Source organism: Rhinoraja longicauda, chromosome 27 (assembly GCF_053455715.1).
Source record: "Rhinoraja longicauda isolate Sanriku21f chromosome 27, sRhiLon1.1, whole genome shotgun sequence".
Classification (NCBI taxonomy): Eukaryota; Metazoa; Chordata; class Chondrichthyes; order Rajiformes; family Arhynchobatidae; genus Rhinoraja; species Rhinoraja longicauda.
This window is the reverse complement of record NC_135979.1, coordinates 4,913,935-4,937,701: the sequence shown is the minus strand read 5'-3', so window position 1 is coordinate 4,937,701 and position 23,767 is coordinate 4,913,935. Positions and strand designations below refer to the sequence as shown.

The 23,767-nt window shown below is 42.7% G+C and overlaps 2 protein-coding genes across 3 annotated transcripts in view; one reads left to right on the top strand and one right to left on the bottom strand.

Annotated features, from left to right (window-relative positions):
- The first annotated feature begins 166 nt into the window (after positions 1–166).
- tmem244 (transmembrane protein 244) lies at positions 167–9,540 on the top strand. The gene is made up of 6 exons (XM_078422889.1): positions 167–199; positions 2,652–2,737; positions 4,247–4,320; positions 5,595–5,720; positions 7,133–7,177; positions 9,449–9,540. The coding sequence occupies exons 1-6, from the start codon at positions 167–169 to the stop codon at positions 9,538–9,540; spliced, it is 456 nt and encodes a 151-aa protein (XP_078279015.1).
- A 707-nt stretch (positions 9,541–10,247) lies between these two features.
- The window catches only part of mecr (mitochondrial trans-2-enoyl-CoA reductase), a 30,646-nt gene continuing 17,126 nt past the window's right edge, over positions 10,248–23,767 (bottom strand). For both annotated transcript variants that reach the window (XM_078423087.1, XM_078423086.1), the window contains 7 exons: positions 23,241–23,384; positions 22,708–22,810; positions 22,290–22,392; positions 20,602–20,675; positions 20,032–20,092; positions 19,343–19,415; positions 10,248–11,725 (listed from right to left, as the gene is read on the bottom strand). In XM_078423087.1, the coding sequence (XP_078279213.1) occupies positions 11,568–11,725; positions 19,343–19,415; positions 20,032–20,092; positions 20,602–20,675; positions 22,290–22,392; positions 22,708–22,810; positions 23,241–23,384 (716 nt within the window). In that variant the 3' untranslated portion in view covers positions 10,248–11,567. The remainder of the gene's footprint in view (positions 11,726–19,342; positions 19,416–20,031; positions 20,093–20,601; positions 20,676–22,289; positions 22,393–22,707; positions 22,811–23,240; positions 23,385–23,767) is intronic.

Below are 23,767 nucleotides of genomic sequence, written 5' to 3'. Positions count from 1 at the left end.
ATTAAATCCCAACTGCCAACTCTCTCTCTCTCTCTCTGTGGACGGGATTATCTCTCTCTTTGGATCAGGGCAGTGAAGGCAGACGTTCATCTGAGAGCGAAACGGGCAAGAATGCGTGAGAAGGAAGGGTCCCCGGGCACAGTGTAGACTCCTCGAATTTACTCACATGGCCTGCAAAGCGCGAGTTGATGGGACGAAGGTACGCGGTTGCGAGATGGCCAGAGATGGGTGAAGCGACCCGCTCATACTGTGTTGGTCGCGGACGTTCGCACAAACAATGGACACAATCCACGTTCCCACAATAACAAATTGTGTCTTTTTACTTTGCAAACCTGCATCTGCAGTTACTTGTTTCTGAATTAATACCTTTGTTCATCTCAATGAATACTTTAACGAACTACACATATCTTTAAATAATATTGCAATAAAGTGAAGACAGCAAACTATTATATGGTATATATATTACGTATTATAATATATACATACATACACATGTGTGTGTATATATTATAATAGGTGTACACACACACACATATATATAATGGAATGTACATGTGTGTGTGTGTACAATGTGTGTGTTGTGTAGGTATATGTATGTATATATATATATATATAAATGGACTTGTTTTATCGGTAAATATCTTCTGTAGAATCATTAGTTCAGAGGTTTTGTTTCTTGATTGATTTTTCTTTGATACAGTAAGAACTGTAGTGTCATGTTGGGTGTAGATATGTTTTTTACACTAAAATGTGATGTACTGATCATCTAATTTTATCAGAAGCAGGGTCCCAACCCGAAACATCACCTATCCATTTTCTCCAGAGATGCTGCCTGACCCGCTGAGTTACTCCAGCATTTTGTGTCTATTTTTGGTATAAACCAGCATCTGCAATTCCTTTTGATGGTTTAATTTTCTAGTACTGCATACACATTTTATCTCCTAATCCGTACTCACCTTTTTATATAGATCATCACTGTTATTGCCACTGTCCTCATGAGTGCCTACACTGGGGTGCAGAGCGATATAGACAACCTCTGTAGTGCCACCTGGCAGGTCACAGGTACCTCGATGTTATAATTCATCCATTTCACAATGTCATCTTCATGTAAGTCATAGAATCCTCGTTATACAGCATGGAACCAGGCCCTTTGGCCCAACTTGTCCGTGCTGACCAAGATGCCCCATCTACACTAGAGTCAGAGTGATACAGTGTGGAAATAAGCACTTCAAACCAACTTGCCCGTGCCGGCCAACGTGTCCTAGCTACAGTAGCCCCACCTGCCTGCGCTTGGTCCATATCCCTCCAAACCAGTCCTATCCATATACCAGTTTGTTTCTTAAACGTTGGGACAGTCCCAGCCTCAACTATCTCAATTGGCAGCTTGTTTCATACACCCACCACCCTTTGTGCAAAAAGGTTACCCCTCAGATTCCTATTAAATCTTTTCCCCTTCACTTTGAACCTATGTCCTCTGGTCCTCAATTCTCCTACTCTGGGCAAGAGACTCTGTGCATCTATTTCTCTCGTGATTTTGTACACCTCTATAAGATCACCCCTCATCCTCCTGTGCTCCAAGGAATAGACGCAGCCTACTCAACCTCTCCTTACAGCTCACACCCTCTAATCCTGGCAACATCCTCGTAAATCTTCTCTGAACCCTTTCAAGCTTGACAATATCTTTCCTATAACATCTACATTAGTCCCAAACGATATTTGCCCGCGTTTGACCCATATCTCTCATAAACCTTTCCTACCCATGTACCTGTCAAAGTGTCTTTTAAAATACTGATATAGTACCTACCACAACTACCTCCTCTAGCAGCTCATTCCATATACCCATGACCCTTTGTGTAAAATAACCTTGCCCCTCTCATCTTCAACCTATGCCTTCTCGCTCTTGATTCCCCTACACTGGGTAAAAGATTCTGTGCATTCACCCTATCTTTCCTCTTCATGATTTTATACACCTCCATAAGATCACCCCTCAGCCTCCTGTGCTCCAAGAAATAAAGTCCTAGTCGCCTTAACTTTCCCTGCAGCTCAGACCCTCGAGTGCACGCAATATCCTCGTAAATCTGAAGGAAGGAACTGCAGATGCTGGTTTAAATCGAAAATAGACACAAAATGCTGGAGTTACTCAGCGGGACAGGCAGCATCTCTGAAGGGAAGAATGGGTGACGTTTCAGGTTGAGGCCCTCCTTCAGATTGTCTGAAGAAGGGTCTTGACGCAAAACGTCACCCATTCCTGTGCTCCAGAGATGCTGCTTGTCCGGCTGAGTTACTCCAGCTTTTTGTGTCTATCCTCGTAAATCTTCGCTGCACTTTTTTTTAGCTTAATTACATCCTTGCTTTAGCAGGGTGACCACAACACAATACAATACTCCAAATGTGGCCTCACCAACATCTTGTACAACCTTTTGGTTATAGTGCACTTTATAGGATAATCTTCAATCGGGGTAATTGTAACCAATTTTACCATGTAGGAAACCATCTTGAGAATGAATTTGCATTGGTTTCATTGGAAAGCAAAATCAGCTAGACTACTGCTGCATCTATGGGTCCAATCATGTGAAGGTTTGGTTAAGGTGACCTCAGCTTCTTTGCTAGTTTAATTGAAATCTAATCCATGTTGTTTTGCACTTTCTTAGGCTGTCTTCTTTAATCTGCTGCTATGTTTGATGGCATTCTACACCCTCTATTACATGATCGGAAGTGTCTGCTTTGGTGCATACAGGTAAGATATACAGAGGGAGTTTCATCTATTCACCAATCCTTTCGGAACATGTTGGAAAATAATGTTTAGGGGAGGAGACAGAATTTTGCACAACCCTTTTACCTGCAGACTTGAAAGAGAAAAATCCACATTATCAGGTTTGCCAACTCTCCAGAATTGCTCTGGAGTCAAGACCTAAGGGGAGCTAGATGAAAAACCTTGGGGGAATTTGAAACTATAGTCTTTTTTCTTGTAATTTTCTTTAAACACTTTTGATTATTTGCTGAAAAGACATTGGAGAGACTATCGCCATTCAACACTTAAACAAATGCCATTGGAACATCTGTAGGAGATTGTGAAGGGGAAAGGTGAAGTCAGGTCAGATATCTATTGGTACCAGTGACTCGGCTAGAAGGGATGAAGTCTACAACATGGGTCAGATGGTGCTGTTTTCCCTTGAGCTGAGGAGGTTAAAAGAGATCATGGTTGAAGTATATAAAACCAACCACATTGAAGGTATGAAGATTTTAAATAGAATAGACTTTAGAAATAATTTCTGCTTATCAGAGGTGAATAAACCTAATGGACATAGATTTAGAGTAAAAGGTATGAGATTTACAGGGCATTTTTAGGAGTACCTGAAATACTGTACATTACTAGGGAGAAAGAGGTGGAAGCTGAGTTGCTGAGTGTTTAAGGAATGTCTGAATAAGCACTTGAGTCACTTTGGTCAGCGTAACGTCTTTTCATGGTTTGCACAAATGTCTTGTTCTTTTGCACAGTATTTTAGTTTTCACTGTCTTAGAATTTGTGTGTAATTTATATATAATTTATTGGTATTCATTTTGGTTTAATCTTGTCACGTGTACCAAGGTGCCGTGAAAAAAATTGTTTGTGTGCTATCCTGTCAAATCATACTATACATAAGTATAATCAAGCTATACATAAGTACAACAGGTAGTGCAATCAGAGTGCAATGTTAGTGTTATAATATTACAGTTACAAAGAAAGTGCAGGTAAGAAATGTTCATAACTCTACACTCTAGTTTATGAGATGACCATTCAGTAGACTTACACTCGAGCTTATGAGATGACCATTTATGTGCCAATAATGAAATGTAGGCAGAATTTATTCTTTGGAACAGTGAGCTCCGTAAAGACCTATCACTTTTCTCTTCCATTTGCCCTGAAGACAAATGTGCTGGATGTGGGGTAGATGTTGCTGGGCTTGGGTGTTAGGAACCATAGGCCACAGTCTCAAAATAAGGGCTCATTTAGAGAAAAGGTGAGAATAAATTTCTTCACTGTGTAGGTCATGAATTGTTGCAGAATCTACGGCTCAACACATTCAAGATTTGATATATTTTTTAGTTATTTTGGGAATTGGGATTTGTGCAGAAAAATGCTAATTAAGTTTATTGATCGGCCGTGATCTTATTCAATGACGGGACAGGGATGAGGGGCTGAATGGCCAACTCCTGCTTACATTTCCAATATCCTTATGTTCCTGAAATGGTTTCTGTGTTACAGGCTTGAGTTATTCGATGGGTTGTTTCCATTTGACTTTAAAACAAAAGCTTCAATGTCTAGCCCAAAGTACCTAGGTAAGAAAAATAACACATTTGATGGAAGGAGTTTCAAATAATAATAATAATAATAATAATAATAATAATAATAATATAATAATATAATAATAATAATAATAATATAATAATAATAATAATAATAATAATATTCATTTATTGTCATTGCAACGAGTACAACGAAATAAAAAAATAGCCAATCCTGACGGTGCGTAAAACATATATGCAATAAATGCAAAAACAAATAAATACAATTATATTAAGTACAAAAGATTAAAGTACAAAATGAGAGTACTTTAATCACGGTACTTAACAAAGTACCGTGGAGTGGTATTATGTTCTATGTTGGGCTATTGGGAGTTCCAGCAAGTTGTAATGGCTGAGTCTATTCTGGCCTGCCTCAAGTAATGTCATTTTTCTTTCAGATGAATGCCCCTACAGCAAGAGCATCACAATTGGAGACCAAAATTGTAGGGCTGTGCCTAACAATAGCTTCTTGCTGATTAACAAATAGTGTTGGGGTGTTGCTATTTATATTCTGCATAAATGACTAAGCTTGCAAAATAAAAACAATGTTAAATGAAAACAGCAGATCGCACCACATTTATAGGATGAGAAACAGTGAACAATGCAGAAAACCTTTTGTCACAACTTTCTAAAATTGTGAATTTAAGTTAACAAGCTTTCTATTAAAGTCAAGTTAAATTTATCGTCACCCCATTCTCCTGCCTGCTCCCCATAACCTCTGACACCCGTACTAATCAAGAATCTATCTATCTCTGCCTTAAAAATATCCACTGACCTGGCCTCCACAACTTTCTGTGGCATAGAATTCTGCAGATTCACCACCCTCTGCCTAAAGAAATTTCTCCTCATCTCCTTCCTAAAAGAACGTCCTTTAATTATGAGGCTACGATCTCTAGTTCTACACTCTCCCACTAATGGAAACATTCTCTCCACATCCACTCGGGTCAGGATCTTTTTTCAGACTGATTGTGGCGGGCAGAGCCGAAGGTTGGAAGAGAGGAGGGGCAGGACAAAGCGTGGCAGGTAATCAGTGAATCCAGGTGAGTGGTAGGCAGATGGTTGGAAAACAGCCAGAGATGAAAAGACAAAAGGTGTGAGACAAAAGGATTGCTGAGTTGCGAAGCCCAGGAAATGTTGGAATATTAACGTCTGGAGGTACAAGAGTATAAATATGAAAATAGTATTATCTGTCTGTTTTATCTATTTGATTTTATATTAAGAGTTAAGATTTTGAGGTCAATTTGTACTGTTCATTTCAATGCTCCTAGTGATCCTGCTGTCCATGGAACTCACCTTTTTCATCAGTGGTCTGTTGTTTGCGGCTATAATTAAGAAGAGGATTTGGGATTACGCACTCACCATTACACTCAGCCATGTCGTGCTGAGTTCAGCTTGTGAGTACTCTAAATAAGCCATCACAATAGAGGGTATAATTGGAAATATGACAGTAATTTTAATGTTGTTGTTTTACCAAGTGTATGTTACTCTAATTGTTCTTTGCTTCCCTGCTTGGTGTGCCCTGGACCGTCGAGACGGCGACTGATAAACTCTCTCTTCATGTGTACTTATCAAGCTGGTCTGCCAGGGGACAGGCAAGACCAGTGGAAGTAGAAACATGTGTTAGTGTACTGGTGGATCAGTAGTCTCAAGTAATCAGTCAGAAAACATGAAAAATCCCACGAGGAGAATTTCAAAACTAAAGGCACTTTAACACTCACTAGAAGATGGGTCTATGGAAGATGGTTCACGCAGATGGCAATAGCGGGCTTTCATCAAGAATGCAAGCCTACGTTTTCTGAATCTTCATTGTTCTCTCTTCCATTTCTTCTATTTGATTTGGCACCAACCTGAAGTCTGTTGCATGCATCTTCAGATCAAAATCAAATTAAACAGAGTAAGGGAAAGAAACAAAGCAAACATCCAGTAAAGACACAACGTGTTGGAATAACTTAGCGGGGCTCGCAGCATCTCTGGAGAACATGGCGAGGTGACGCAAGAGGGTAAATAATTTAGAGGATTTTCATCAAGAACTGAGTGAATGGAAATGGGAGGATTGCTCTTCTGGGTGCTGGCTGAGAATTGGTGGGCAACTGGTTTCCCTCTATTCTGTAATTATTCGATGGTTTGAAAGCAAAGGTGAGAATTCTAAGATCAAACTTTGTTCACCCTTTACTGTTTTCAGTGATGATGCACATTACTATTCCTCCAGGGCCTTAATTCAGAAATAAACAGGGAGGCAAATGAAAAACATAACTTCTTTAGCTGATTTATGCTTACAATTAACAGTAATGCCCCAGTAATGTTGGAACCAAAATGTAAACCTCAATATATATTAATATTTCCAGTCAGGCCCAAGTTTTATAATTTTGCTGGTTTAAAGCTCAATGGTACTTTATTGTACACCTGTGTACATGTAATGACGAGGGTCACTGCAACCCCCGGACTATCGTTAATCGTACTTTACATTGCACTAAATGTTATTCCCTTTATCATGTATCATGATTGTAACGATGTATAGTCTGTCTGCTGACTGGTTAGCACACAGCATAAAGCTTTTCATTGAACCTTGGCACAGGTGACAATAAACTAAACCAAGTGTAGTAATATTATTTTTTCCTATACAGTTCAGTGACAACCCTGCCATACATTAGGCACAATCATACCAAGCATAAGAGTGTTTGACAGTAGACCACCCTGAGTCTGTACATAAGGTTCACCATGTTTTAGATACCATCTTATCGCTATGTCAAGATCTGATGTCTGAACATTACTAAGCTGGTAAATTGAGGTTTCATTTTATTCACAGTGATGGGTGAATTCCCTGTAGCATGGCAATGGTGGGTTGCAATACGTGAGTATCAGCAGCCTTTCTTTAAAAATTACAAAGTGTAATAGATTCTTTCCCCAGACTCTTCATCTTTCAAAAGTTACTGGACAATAAACACTACATTTCTTTACTGCTTAACAGAGATAAAGTGAATTATTTACCATGCTGATCTGATATTAGCATAATTGGTTTAAATGAAATAAATCATAAACTCAGAAATATGATAATATTTGATGTCTTTAACAAGAAAATATTATAAGGTATCACAAATTGCTGGAGTAACTCAGCATCTCTGGAGAGAAGGAATGGGTGACGTTTCGGGTCGAGACCCTTCTTCAGACTGATGTCGGGGGGGAGGGCGGGACAAAGGAAGGATATCGGTGGAGATAGGAAGACAGTGGGAGAACTGGAAAGGGGAAGGGGAAAAGAGGGACAGAGGAACTATCTAAAGTTAGAGAAGTCAATGTTCATACTGCTAGGCTGCAAGCTGCCCAAGCAAAATATGAGGTGCTGTTCTTCCAATTTGCGGTGGGCCTCGCTATGACACTGGAGGAGGCCCATGACAGAAAGGTCAGACTGGGAGTGGGAGGGGGAGTTCAAGTGCTCAGCCACCGGGAGATCAGGTTGGTTAAGGCGGACTGAGCGAAACGATCGCCGAGCCTGCATTTGGTCTCGCTGATTTGGAGAAGTTGGCATCTGGAACAGCGGATACAATAGATGAGGTTGGAGGAGGTGCAGGTGAACCTCTGTCTCATCTAGAAAGACTGTTCGGGTCCTTAGATGGAGTCGAGGGGGGAGGTAAAGGGACAGGTGTTGCATCTCCTGCGGTTGATGGGGAGGTTTGGGTAGAAAGGGACGAGTGAACCAGGGAGTTACAGAGGGAACGGTCTCTGCAGAAAGCAGATCCAGTTGGAGGTGACGGAAATGTTGGTGGGAGGGGGGAGAGAGGGGAGGGGCAGGGAGGATAGTGGGGGGGGGGGGGGGGAGAGGGGAGGGGGAGTGGGGGAGGAGAGGGTGCTGCACCAATGCAGGAGAGGCTTGGGCTCAACGGGTCCACTTGGTCTAGTAATAACTAAATTTGAAGGATTAATGGTGTTAAAAGTTGAAAATGCTAAACGCTGACTTGTTAATGAACTAATAACCACTTTTGATTCTATTGCAAATCACCTTTATTCTCTGTCGCCCTGATCTGAACCATTCTGCCAGAGGGAGCAGTTTTCTTCCATGATTAGAGTCATATAGCACAGAAACAAGTCCTTCGGCCCAACCTGCCTATGCCAACCAAGATGCCCCATCTATACTGGTCCCACCTGCCCATATTGATCCCATATACCTCTAAACCTTTCCAATCCATGTACCTGTGCAAATATATTTTCAATGTTGTTATACCTGCCTCACCTACCTTCTCAGGCAGCTTGTTCCATATACCCACCACCCCCAGGTTCCTATTAATCTTTTTGCCTAAATGTTCAATACGTCTGTCAGATCACTTTGCAACTTCTAATTCCATGAAGAGCAACTCCAGCTTCTGCAGTCTATCCACATGACAAAGGTCCCTCATCCCTGGAATCACTTTGGTAAACTCGTTCTGCTCACTCTCCAAAGTCTTTATCCTAAAGTTCGATAGGCATAACTGAAAACAATACTCTGGCCGTGGCTGAACCACAAATATGCCCTGCAACCCAATGTTCTATTTCAAATTTTTTTTAAAACAGTGATACTTGACAAGTATTTGCTTAACATTTCTTCATGAAATAAATTGGTTTTGAATTTTCTCGCTATTGTTTAGTTTAGAGATACAGCACGGGAACAGGCCCTTCAGCCCACCAGGTCCGTGCCAACCAGCGATCCACCCATATTAACACTATCCTACACGCACTAGGGACAATTTTTACATTTACCAAGCCAATTTACCTTTGTACCTGTACGTGTTTGGAGTGTGGGAGGAAACCGAAGATCTCTGAAAACCCATGCAGGGTCACGGGGAGAACATACAAACTCCGTACAGATAGCACCCGTAGTCAGGATCGAACCCGGGTTTCCGGCGCTGCAAGCACTGTAAGGCAGCAACTCAACCACTATGCCACCGTGTCGCCCTTTGTCTACAGCTTTAGTTTTATATTTCAATACATTGTAGAATTGTTAATTTTATGAGATGAGACTAGTGAAAAATATTGACCTCAATATATATTACAAAGTATTGTAAAACTATCTGTGCAGTTCAAAGTCATACAATTTATAGCTGAGAATGGTGATAATTATGAGCATAAATTATAATTTTTGTTTCTTTTTTAGTTGCCGGCATGATGATGATGATCTGTAATGGTCAGTTGGTGGTATACTTAATTTGTCAAAAGAATCACAGATACTTTACGGATGACATTTGAGAGAATACAGATGAAACGTGACAGCAGAAATCAAAGACTCAAGGACAGTTCTTTGCATGGACTGACAAAATATCTATTAACTTTAGTGGAAAACATATAAGCAATATCACGGATAAATGCTTGATAGGTGACTGCATTTTGAATGAGATCAGATGGGTTAGTTTTCCATGAATGTTATAAAAATCACAAAACTATTTATATGAGAGACTATATTTTACAATGTCGTTCTTCTGTCCTGTTCCAAAATATCTGAACGTTTCATTGTTGCTGCTTTCCATAATTTTGTTAAAAAGTAATGAGTATGGTGGTAATTTTAATTTCATACAAAGCTGGACTACACAGTTCGTCAGCTTGAAAAAAAGTTGCTTTTGACATACCCTTTACTTGATAGGAATTGGTACCACAAAATTAACTCGGGTAAATAATAACACGGTATAAACGTTCAGTGGTTAGGCTTGCTGTTGTTTCGTGTGACTGTGCAGTGTGGATGTGAAAACTCACTTGATAAGATTTAAAGCTATGAGCATTAAAGCATTTGTTAATTCAGATTTTCTTTTTATGTTGATTGCTATTTATGTAAAGTAGAATTCAAAAGCTCCCCAACATGTTAATTCACAGTATTCATATAAAAGATTAAAACCTATTTTTTGTTTCGATGGGGAAATATACCCAATATTAAAGAGTTAATTTATTACCTAGAAAGTTTAACATTTACCATTATAAAAAAGACATGCATTTTTGCATTTAAAGTAAACTTTGGATAAGTAATGTGATTTAAAGCCTGCAGCCTCTGATTTTACAATCTGTTAGCGTTAAATTGGTTGGATGGTGGGATGCCAGGAATATGTGATGGCTCCAAATATTCACAATCTGTACAAATGATTTGAATGAGGGGGAGCGAGAATAACCCAAGTTTCCTGTGGTTACAAAGCTGGATGGCAGTGTGGGCTGTGAGGATGATGTAGAGAAACTTCTGTGGGGTAAGGACAGATTAGATGAATGGGAAAGGTCATGACTGATAAATAAATGTGAAGTCAACCAGTTTGGCCGGAATAAATAGAGGAGTACTTTTTAAGGTGGAGAGTTTGAACGATGTACTTTTTTCTGGTGAGACTGCATCTGGGTGACGGTGTACGTGTCTGTTTTCCCTACAGAGGGAAGTACATTCGTACAATTGGTGAGGCGCTGCAAAGGTTCAACAGGTTATTTGTCCTCTGAGCAGAGATTAAGCAGACGGGGCCTGCAATCTCCCAATTTTAGGAATATTATAAAATTATTTCAATGTAAAATTACTATGAGGCTTGACATAGGGAAGTGTGTGCGAGATTATGTTTTCTATGTGTAGGAAGGAACTGCTGGTGCTGGTTTACACTGAAGATGGACACAAAATGCTGGAGACCGAAGAAGGGTCTCGACCCAAAACATCACTTATTCCTTTTCTCCAGAGATGCTGCCTGACCCGCTGAGTTACTCAAGCATTTGATGTTTCTAAGTGGGATTATCTAGAATGGGTATCAAAGTCTCAAAATAAGATGTTGAGAAAATAGTGAGTTTTTTTACGTCTCTACCCAGAAGAAACCTGCGGAGGCTCAGTCATGAGAATATTCCAGAAAGATCATCTGAAAGGAATCAAGGGATAACGGAACTGCACAAAAATGTGGCATGGAGATAAGGGATCATTTATTACTGAATCACAGAGCAGGCACAAAAAGTCAAATGGGTTACTCTTGTTTCTTTTTCTCATGTTCACAATAAACTCAAAATTAATTCAGAACTTGAGATTGTATCTGTCAAAACCAACATGATTACAGGGCTACGGTCGAGATAAAACAGAAGAGGAGGAAGAAAAAATGACAATTTATCAGATACAAAATGGTGTTTTCATTGCATGGATCCAGTTAATTTACCGCTTCTATAGATGAATATTCATGAAACCTCAAGTTATAGGAGAAGGTCTTTATATTTCCGACTGTTCATTCTGACTTTAAATTCTGACATGGATTATTTACAGACTGAAAAGACCTACATCACATGATTAGAATCTGCTTGCTGGATGTAAATGGTGTGGTAGCAGCTTTGAGGGCAGTTTCATAGTCCTGGAATTGAACCTCAGTGCAAATTGGTGCCTTCAGTTTCCCCTCTTGAATGAAGCCACACAACTGGGAGATCATTTCCTGCAGCAAATCTGACAAAGTAGAAACATAGCTTTAAAAAAAAAAAGTGGATTTCCATCCTGTAACATATAAAGTACACGATTAAAGTACTAGGACATTAAATAGAAAGAAATTGGTGGAAGTAATAGGGGATTAGAATATTGTACTAATTTCCCTCTTCACACCAACGAGGGCTCTCAGTGTCAGGCATGTGTATTTCCAGATTTTCCAATGTTATCACAGTGATCAAGTAATGTTGTGGAGTAGGGTGCTGCTTACTTTCCAGTTGTTGCACCGATGAGCCAAAACATTATGACCACTGACAGGTGAAGTGAATAACATTGATTATCTTGTTACAATGGCACCTGTCAAGGGGTGGGATATATTAGGCAGCAAGGAAACCATCAGTTCTTGAAGTTGATGTGATGGATGCAGGAAAAATGGGCGGGAGTAAAGACCTGAGTGACTTTGACAAGGCCCAAATTATTATGACCAGACGACTGGGTCAGAGCATCTCTGAAACGACAAGGCGTGTGGGGTGCTGCTAAAGGATCTGCTGCTAATGTTTTGGTGCCAGATACCGCAGGACACCATCTTGTAGAGTCCATGCCTCAGCGGGTCGGCACTGTTTTGGCGGCACAAGGAGGACCAACAGCATATTAGGCAGGTGGTCATAATGTTTTAGCTCATCATTGTATACTCTAAATGAGACAACAGTAAAAAGGTGCTGGAACTCAGCCAAAATGTTTACCAGATTGGGATTGGAAATGGGCAGCAGCAAATTGACAGCCTTAACAGCAATGATTGATACAGATGTGGCGGATCAGGCCACTCCTTGGGTCAGCCCCCTCGTTACGTGACGGACAGGCGAAAGGGGTTAAAAGCCAGACCAAGGGAAGGCGTATCTTATCCCTAGGAGAACTACGCTGTGGGCAGGAGCTCACAGCCTAATAAAAGAATCTTACTAAACACTGCCTGGCGTCTTGCCTTTTCTCTGGCCTCCGCCAGGCCACTACATTGGTGACCTCGATGGACATCACACGTAGTGATGTCAAACGATAATGTGCAACCCGGTCCTGCCGACCTCGAGGCCGTCTCCCTCAAACTCCCGACCCTGTGGACCGAAGAGCCTGAGGTCTGGTTTCAGCAGGCAGAGGCACAGTTTGCTGTGCGAGGGGTAACCGTCGACTTGACGAAGTACTTTTATGTCGTCGGTGCCCTGGACCAGGCGACAGCAAGGCGAGTAAAGCCTTACCTTAATGACCCCCCCGCGGATGACAAATATAAGGGCCTTAAAGAACTCCTTATCAGGAGGTTCGGCCTCAGCGACGCCGAGAGGGCAACTCGCGTTATGAGCCAGGGGGGGCTCGGGGACCGAATGCCGTCGGCCCTTCTGGAGGACATGCTCGCCCTTATGGGCAACCACCCGCCCTGTTTCTTATTCAAGCAGGCCTACCTGCGGCAGCTCCCGGTCGACCTCCGTTCTCAGCTCGCTGAGGACCCCTTCACCGACACGCAGCGGCTGGGCGAGCGCGCTGATCAAATCTGGATGTCCCGTCGGGAGGACCTGGAAGCCCTAGCCGTCTTTTCCGCGGCGTCGGAAGGCCAACAGCAAGCTGGGGCCGCCGTCGATCCCGTTTCAGGGCGACCCCCGCGGCGAAATCCGGCCGCCATCGGGCACCCCGGTGCCGGCACGCCCTTCTCGCACGGCCCGCCGACAATTCAGCCAGACGCCACCAGAGGTCGCTGGTGGTCGGCCCAAGCAGCACCACCTCCAATACCGCTGGAGACCACCGGAGGTCGCTGGTGGGCATCCCAGTCTGCACCCACCTCCGCCAGCTGTGTAAACGCCTCAGCGAGTACGGGTTGTCAATCAATACTTCCAAGTGCCGTTTTGGGGTGACGGCCATCGATTTCCTCGGCCATCGGGTGACCCCACAAGGGGTGGTACCTCTTCCGGACAGGGTCGAAGCTGTCCGCCGTTTCCCCCGACCGACCACTGTCAAGGGCCTGCAGGAATTCGTTGGGATGGTCTCGTTCTATCACCGCTTCCTGCCGTCGGTGGCCAGAACTATGCGCCCACTCTTCCACCTCATGGCTGGTCGCCGCAAGGAGGTCGAGTGGGACGACGAAGCAGGAGCGGCCTTTGAGCAGGCTAAGGAGGCCCTAGCCAGGGCCACGATGCTCGTCCATCCTAAGGAGGATGCCCCAACCGCCCTGACCGTGGACGCTTCTGAGGTGGCGGTCGGTGCGGTGCTAGAGCAGCACATCGACGGGTGTTGGCGGCCACTCGCCTTCTTTAGCAGGCACCTCAGCGGGGCCCAACGGCATTACAGCGCGTTCGACCGGGAGCTCCTCGCCCTCTACCTCGCGGTACGCCACTTCCGGTACTTCCTAGAGGGGAGACCCTTCACCGCGTTCACAGACCACAAGCCACTCACCTTTGCGTTCGCCAAGGTTTCGGATCCGTGGTCTGCGCGGCAACAGAGACAATTGGCTTATGTGTCGGAATACACCACCTCAATTCGGTTCGTGGAGGGAAAAAACAACAGGGTGGCCGACGCCCTGTCTAGACCCACGATCCACGCCGTCCTACAAATGGCCGGGGGGATCGACTATTCCGCCCTAGCAGCCGCACAGCTGGGGGACGAGGAGATGGCCGCCTATCGTACAGCCGTGTCCGGCCTGCAGCTGGAGGACATTGTCTGTGGCCCCGGGGATACAACACTGTTGTGCGACACCTCCACTGGCCTGCCTCGGCCCATCGTCCCTGTCGTCTGGCGTCGCAGGGTATTCGAGGTGCTCCACGGGCTGTCTCACCCCTCCATTCGGGCGACGGTGGCCCTTGTATCCTCCCGTTTCATGTGGCACGGGCTGCGTAAGCAGGTCGCACACTGGGCACGCACCTGCATCCCGTGCCAAACTTCAAAAATCCAGCGACACGTGCGTGCGCCTCTGCAAGAGTTTCGTGTCCCTCGGCAGCGCTTCGACCACATTCATGTGGACATCGTGGGGCCGCTGCCGCCGTCCCGGGGCATGACCCACCTCTTCACTGTGGTAGATCGCTTCACGCGGTGGCCGGAGGCCATTCCGCTGGCAGACACCTCGACGGCCACCTGCGCGCGGGCCTTGGCGGCGCACTGGATCGCCCGGTTCGGGGTGCCACTGGACATTACATCCGACCAGGGGCCACAGTTCACTTCGGAACTGTGGTCGGCCATGGCAAGACTCTTGGGTGTCAGCCTACACCACACTACGGCGTACCATCCACAGTCGAACGGGTTGGTGGAACGCTTTCACCGCCAGCTGAAAGCTGCCCTGAAGGCTCGGCTCACGGGCCCAGACTGGGTGGACGCCCTGCCGTGGGTTTTGCTGGGGATCCGCACCGCACCCAAGGAGGACTTGGCCTCCTCCTCCGCCGAGTTGGTGTATGGGGCCCGCTTGACGGTTCCCGGGGAGTTCATCCCACCAGCGCAGGGTCGAGTGGAGCAGCCTTCTGACGCCCTGCAACGTCTTCGGCAGACGGTGGGCAGGCTGGCACCTGTGCCCACGTCACGTCATGGGACATTCCAGCCACACGTCCCTGCCGCTCTGGAGGACTGCCAGTTTGTGTTCCTGCGCAGGGACGCACACCGATCACTTCTCCAGCGGCCGTACGAGGGCCCCTTCCGGGTCCTGCAACACTGCTCGGCCACATTCGTTCTGGACATGGGGGGTCGCAGAGAGACTGTTTCGGTCGCACGGCTGAAGCCGGCACATGTGGACATTGATCGGCCGGTGCCGGTTGCACAGCCCCGCCCGCGCGGTCGCCCCCCGTCCAAGCTACTCCCTCCAGTGTCTGCTACGACCCCTCCACCTGTCGGTCAGTCGCCGGTCCCTGCGCCGGTCATGGTGCGCACCCGGGCTGGTCGCCTCGTGCGCCCTCCTGTCCGTTTTGTACCTCCGGTTCTTGGGGGGGGTCCTGTGGCGGATCAGGCCACTCTTTGGGTCAGCCCCCTCGTTACGTGACGGACAGGCGAAAGGGGTTAAAAGCCAGACCAAGGGAAGGCGTATCTTATCCCTAGGAGAACTACGCTGTGGGCAGGAGCTCACAGCCTAATAAAAGAATCTTACTAAACACTGCCTGGCGTCTTGCCTTTTCTCTAGCCTCCGCCAGGCCACTACACAGAAAGGCTTTTGCTGACCACAATAGCAGCTCCCTGCAAGTGTTTAGTATTCAGCACAGCGGGTGAGAAATGGCTCAATGATATTGGAACATGGACTTTTTGTCATTCCTAATGGTGGTCAGATATTTAAGCTAAATGCACAGTACAACCAAAATTACATTATAGACCATTGCCAACGATTAAAATGGTGTTGAACAAAGATGATGCTGCACATCCAATTTGATGAAAGGTAATCGATCTAAACCATTCCCCAAACTGCTGAATGCTTTCAACAGGTTCTGTTTTATTACACAAATCCAGACCACTGGTTTCAAATCCGGACCATAGAATGCACTGGTTTCAATTAAAAATAAAATGCAACGCATTCAAAACATCAAAAAATGTGATTCGCATGATCTACAGTTGGTCTGCAGCATATGGTCTACAGTTTTAATCAAAGTCCAGGGTTATTTACATAAACATAACACAAAAAGTAAGGAAATTTGTGTTTGGTAGATTATTTCTTTGTTGTAACAATGCTTCTTGGCAATAAATCTTATACCGTTGGAAAGCCTGTTTATTTCCCTTTTAAATGGTGCCACATTTGTAAGGAACATGCATTTGTGGGATGAGCAGCAGAGCTGAGTATGTGGGTTGCGCCCATGAAAAATCTGCCAAATCTCTGCCAATGCCAAACAGCTTATTCTGCCATTGACTCTTGTTCGGTGTTGTTTGGTGGATTGGATGATTGAAGTCTGAAGAAACAAGACATATTGGCAATTTAACAATGTATTCATTTAATAAACAGGAGCCTCAGTAGCGTGTGGAAGAACCATACACAGCCACAACAGCCTGGCACCTCCTCCTCATGCTGGTCACCAGCCTGGTCACACACTGTTGTGGGATGGCATCCCATTCTTCAATCAGCATTTGTCGCAAGTCAGCCAACGTGGTTGTGTTGGTCACTCTGGCACGAACAGCACGCCCAAGCTGATCCCACAAGTGTTCAATGGGGTTGAGGTCAGGACTGCAGGCAGGCAATTCCATCCTCTCCACTCCCAAATTCTGGAGGTAGTCTCTGAGAAACCCTGCTCTGTGGGGGCGAGCATTGTCATCTTGGAGGATAGAGTTTGGTCCCAGACTGTGGAGATATGGGATTGCCACTGGTTGCAGAATCTCATCTCTATATCTCTCTGCATTGAGATTGCCTCCAATGATGACAAGCCTCGTTTTTCCAGTGAGGGAGATGCCGCCCCACACCATCACATTGCCTCCACCAAAAGATGTTACTCTATCGGTGCAACAATCAGCATAGCGTTTTCCGCGTCTTCTCCACACTTTGACCGTATGATCCAACTGCCGTAGGCAGAATCTGGACTCATCGCTGAACATAACGTTCCTCCACATGTTCAGGTTCCAGTGCACGTGTTGCCGACACCAGCGCAAACGGGCCCGACAGTGAAGGGCAGTCATGGCAGGCCTCCTGGCAGCCCTATGAGACCGGAGATCGGCTGCGTGCAGTCTGTTCCGAATTGTCTGGGCAGAGAGCCGTCGGCCATATCGTCCTGCAAACCTTGACTGCAAATCTGTAGAAGACAGCCTACGGTTCCTAAGTGCTGACAGGGTGAGGAAACGGTCTTCTTCGGGTGTCGTCTTCTTGGGACGCCCACTTCGCGGCCTGTCTCTGACATCCCCCGTTATATGGAACTTGGCCTTCACTTTGGAGATGGTACCAGGGCTCACTCCAAATAATGCCGCAACTTGGTTTTGCGGAACACCAGCTTGAAGTTGCCCTATCGCACGGGCCCTATCCAGATCAGTCAAACGTGGCATGCCGATTCTTGGAGCAGACACCTACTGACCACTGTAGCAGGGCCCATGCTCACAGATGCTGCCAATCAGGTGCCAATAAGCTGTTTGGCATTGGCAGAGAAGATTTGGCAAATTTTTCATGGGCGCAACCCATATACTCAGCTCTGCTGCTCATCCCACAAATGCATGTTCCTTACAAATGTGGCACCATTTAAAAGGGAAATAAACAGGCTTTCCAACGGTATAAGATTTATTGCCAAGAAGCATTGTTACAACAAAGAAATAATCTACCAAACACAAATTTCCTTACTTTTTGTGCTATGTTTATTTGTGATTTTAGCTTTAATATTTGGTCAAATTTAGGAACCAAGTTATTGTTCTCCAAAGAGCAATTTATTCCTCCAACCAATGCACATGCAGAACATTCAATATGCATCGTCTCTGTAAAGAGTTCTGCCTGGGTGATTTTGTATTAGAAGATCATTAACTCCTCTTTCAATTAAAGGCAGTTATTAGGAGAGACTGGGGAGAGCAAGTCTGTTGTCCCTGCACCAGAGAAGGTTAAGAATAGACTTGATAGAGTTATATATAATTAGAAAGAGGGGTATAGATAGGTAGACTGTAGGAAACTTTTCCTCTTAACAGAGGGGAATAAAACTAGAAGACATAGGTTTAGATTAAGGGGCAAGTGAAATAGTGACAGAAGGGGGTTCTTTTCCACCCAGAGAGTAGCTGGAATACACTGTTTGAGTGTGGTGAAAGCAGTTGCTGATTGCATTCAAATGCCTAGACAAGCACTTGAAGTATCCAGGCATAGACGGCCACAGACCTCTGGATTTAATATGGACAGGGTGCCCACTGGTCTGTGAACATGGTGTGCCAAATGGCCTAGTTCATACTGTATGACTCTGTGTCTAGACATAGTGAGAACAAATGATAACAAAACAGGAACACATGATATAGTCATTTAAGGTCGTTCTGCCAAGTTAAATATAGAAAAAGACAATCACTCTTCTGGATAGAACTGATCAGGCACTGATCATTCACAAATACTTGGTTTTGAAAAGCATATTAGATAGAGTGGTAGCATTTAAATGCTGTGTTTTATCTTATACAGAGTCCAGAACAAGAAGCAACATAACAATGTCATTCAACACTTACACTTGAAATTTGGAAAGTCAAATGATTTGTGAATTAACATTCAGCCTCTTTCACAAAAGGCTTAAGAAGTTCTGTTAAATGGTTGAAGTGTTTGTGGATGGTTATGTGGGGTCACATAACTCATATAACAAACGGTTTTCATTGTTGCAACTCCTTGCAATTTTATTATAAAGCTAGAAACTAGAGTGGTAAAAGTCCGTGTATCAGAAAGAAAGGTACATGATTTGCTAACAGTAGAGAAAAGAGAAATAGAACTTGGCTGAACATTCAAAATATAACATGCAGACTTGAAAGTTCTAATTTCAATTCCCAATTTATACTGTTCAAGCTACTTGAACAAACGAACAAGGCAGTCTGATGACCCTAAAACCAGCCTCAAACTAACAACTTAATGGAGAGAAACCACAAAAGCCTGCTTGTACCCTTCTTCATTCTCAATAGCACCAGCATGCCCTGAACATCAGTAACATGCCATCAGAATTAAAGTTATTAAAATCCATGAGGCAAATTTCAGCGTCTAAGTCCTCTCACCATGCCCATGTTCTCGCTTCCACTGTGTCACCCAGAATCCACGGATTTTAACATCTTTGAAGATTAGTGTGCTCTGGAAAAAAAAAAGAATGAACTGCTAAAATAACGTTTTCATCCAGTTCAGACAAAATGCATTAAGTATCCACCTATCACTTGCCAGGCTTTCTCCACCCCCATCTCGCTTTTCCAACTTTCTTCCCCCTACTCCAAACAGTCTGAAGAAGGGTCGTAATTCGAAATGTCACCAATCAATGTTCTCCAGAGATTCTGCCTGACCCACTGAATTACTCCAGCAGTTTATGCCTTTTTTAAATTTCTCTCTTTTATCCTCATTAATTTCCCTTTAATTAAAGGATATGGTTTGATTACGGTTGAATCTCAAATTTGATCTACACCATTGTCAAACAGTCTGGGTCATGCTGATTTTAAGCATTTTACTGGTACCTTGTAATGTCACTGTTTGAGTAAAAAAATGCATGCTTATTCTGTAAGAGCAATGATTTTCTGTAATTTTATACTCTTGTCATTATAAACATTTGGCCACTCTGTCAAACATTGTCAAGAAAAAGAGGCTTACCATTGCATTCTTAAAGAATCATATTGCATTTATTGACTATGGAAACCAGAAGAAATCATAAAAAAAATAGCAAGATATTTGAGATATGACATGGAAAAACAGACTTGCTTACCACTGGAACTATAACAGGTTTTTTTGCCATTCCACCATATGTCACGATAGTCCCTCCTTTCCTGTATCAGAAAGATCAAAAATAAGACATAGCCTGTGGTAACATAAGTTATGTTAAAAACAATCAAAAACAACCTCGAGCTCACAGTACAGAGCATAGTATTAAGAGATTTATAATGTACACGGTTTTATTGCTTCACAAAATGCTGGAGTAACTCAGCAGGTCAGGCAGCATCTCAGGTCAGGGTTTCGGGTCGAGACCCTTCTTCAGACTGATGTCAGGGGGAGCGGGACAAAGGAAGGATCCCCTATATGTATTATGACCAATAGCTGTTTTTCTGGTTTGTGTTCTCAATTCAGCTGAACATTGTTTGCTACATTTTGATCTATTAATCATGATGTTGCAAAAAACAATTAGGTAGACAGACATACACATAGATACTTTTTGTCACATGTGCCTGGTGCAGTGAAATGCTTTGTTTTGCCTACAACCTATGTTGAAGGTGACGTTTCAGGTTGGGACCCTTCTTCAGAAATTGGTATTTCTGTTTGTTGTAATTTTGTTACTCACTCTAAATGCCGCAGTATCTCCGTGGCACTTTTGCCTCCGACACCATTCAGAGCGAGACGAGGTCTTGGAACTTTCTACTTGTGGAAACAGGATCAAAAGGATTGCATTTTTATTTGAAAAATAAGGGCATACATTCCTGCACATCAATGAATAAAGGTCTGAACTCCACATGTTTTCCTCATTAAACCACAAATGTTTCCACATGAATTTAAATGCCTCACACATGACATAAAACTGAAAATGATAAAGGCAGGCACATAATTGTCATATAAAAAGGAATTAGGTTAGATATATTGCAGATTTTTAAAGAAAATATTTTATTATCTACACTTTTTCCAATGAACCCACCACAAATGATTTCATGAAACACAAGAAATATTTTTTTCAGTTGCTCAGGTCGTGAAAAAATAGCCTCTAATCTTTTTACCCAAAATAACAGGGATTCTCCAGCTTATGGGAGAGCTGGTGCTAAAATGCACATTTCCACAATAATAATTAGACAAATGCACTAATCAAAAATCACTTTTGTTAGAACATGTCATCTACTAAGCCTTTGAATTATGTTTGAAATGTGTTTAATCTTTGTCCTCAAAATGCAAAGAATTTTACAGCATACAACCTTTGATCAAATAAGTCAATGCTAAAGTAGACCAAGCCATTGATCTCTGTTCTATTATCCAGCTCTGTCCTATTACCCAGCTTAAATCCACTCTATCGCTTCAACCGTCTGATAACAAGTTCCTTATTCTTATCACTGAATTTCTTTTCCAATGTCCACATTGGATTTACTCTAGATATATGTGGTTCTTAACTTTAATCTCTTCCCATATCACAGATCCAGTGAAAACATCTTTTCACCATCCAATATAGAATCTTCAATAGACTATCCTTTTTAAGTTTCCTAATGTTTTCTATAACAATCACTTATGCAAATGCTTGCACCCCAAGATTTCTATTGAATTACACAGATTACACATTTTTAAAAATCAATGAACTATGATACCATGTTGAGTTATTGAGAGGTAGTTATGTGCACATTCAAATGCAAGGATTTATCTTCAGCAAACTCAGATTTTACATAATGGCAAAAGAATAAAGTGGACATTACTTAATTCCTTCACATAGTTATGGTTCAAAACAATGACACAATTTTTTATTTATTTAAAAGAAAATCTAAACACCAAAAAAATTAAATGGACCCAGAAAATAATGGATAAACTTTGATGTTCTAGCAGTATTTGTGAAAAGGGTGAGGGAGAGTTAGATAGGACAAAGGGAATAGTCCTGAAAGGGTGTAGTCAGGGTTTAAAGATACTTCAGTGAATGCAGGCCCATGCCTTGGCTGAAACCTGAAACCAAAAGCAGAATGGCAGAAATATTCAGCAGACTGGGCAGAGTCAATGATGTCAAAGTGAAAAACTATTTCTTCTACATTTGTTTACCTTCCTAGTGGGCTCTGCAGAGTCTTCCACACATGCAAATTCAAATTTGTTGCAACATTCAACATAATAGGAAACTAAATGTATGGCTGCCTACTCCTTGTACTTTTGTACACCAAAGCAGCTTTCAAATAATCAGTAATCACACCCTTAGAAGCATTTATATTAAAAATGGCATGGCCTCGCTTGATTTTGTGCACTATTTAAATAATTAGCTCTTGTTCAGATGTTGAGAGAGCAAATGGCTACCTTAAATAATTCTTCCATTTCTGGTTTTCTGAGTGCTTCCTCTGTGATCACATAGTCAGCTCCCATTGCCTTCAATCTGTCTGACAACTCCTGTATGCCTGGTCTGAAAACATTAAGAGATGGAAAAACTATTTCAATTTTGTAATGATTAAAACTACAAGTATCCAACTGTAGTTTTGGATTACAGTTGTACGTCCAAAATTACATGAGCTGACTTTAGGGGTTGAGGTGCTTGCAAAATGTTTGAGCTAGAAATTGCCAACACAAAAAAATCAGGATTCAACTCATCAATATATAAAAATGTGTTTGGCTAACTCGGTGGGATGATAGTATTGTTCTTGCTGATTATACTTTAACTGATTCAATTATTTAGTTCTGTCATGAATACCACAGTGGACAACATTTACCAAATACTTACCTGTCTCTAATAACATTAATGGTCTTTAAACTCATAGCTTTGGCTATCTGAATTGTAGCTTGGCCCACTCCACTGTTGGCAGCATTCTGTATTACAGAATCACCTGTAAAGCAACACTGAATTTCAGATCTTTATATCAGCTTCAGTAAATCCTTCAAAAGGCAAACAATACTCCGATCTGTTGATGTAAACCATTTCAGATTTTAATTGCTAACATACAATGGAATGTAATTCTATTTGCTAGAATCGGGCCAAACATAACCAAAATGTTGCCCATTAATGCTTTTTAACATATATATGCAAAATCTATATTAAAACAAAAATCTGATGGCTGACAAAAATTAGCAAAACAAATTTCTTGGCCCAGTGTGAAAGGTCCAAAGATTTGGTAGTACATAACTAATTTAGTCCTCCCTCCAATAAGATGTATATTGCCACCATTATTTTACATGTGATTTTTAAAAAGCAAATAGTTTTTGTAATCAATCATTTATAGATACAATAAATGATTAAAACTGAACAAGTATGCATACCAGGCTTCAAAGATTCAAAGTCGTACAACATTCTATATGCAGTACATGGGTTGACGCTCAAAGTGGCTGCACATAGAAGAGGGATAACGTTTGGAACCTTAATAAAAGTATTCATGTTGCCGACTGCTTCCATCCTCCAAGTTCCTGTTAAAATCACAAATGATAAAAGTTTCCAAAACGGGATGCAAATAATTTTAGTTATTAAAACAAGTAAATTAAAAGAGAATACCTATATTTGATGCATGAGGCACCAAAATAAAATTTCCCATTAATATCTGTATTCATTTTACCAAAACATCATAATTTCGATACTTGGTCAAATGGTCCTTTGATATCAAGAGAAGTCATAGTCGCCTTGCTTCTGGAACTCAGCACCTTTGTTTGTGTTTGGACCAAGGCTCCAAAGATATTTGGAGTGACAGGTTCTGGCCAAACCCAAACTAAACATAGGTGAAATAGTGTTATCCTTATTATATATATAGGATTCCAAGTCCATAATTCTTTAAAGGTTGCCACACAGGTCAACT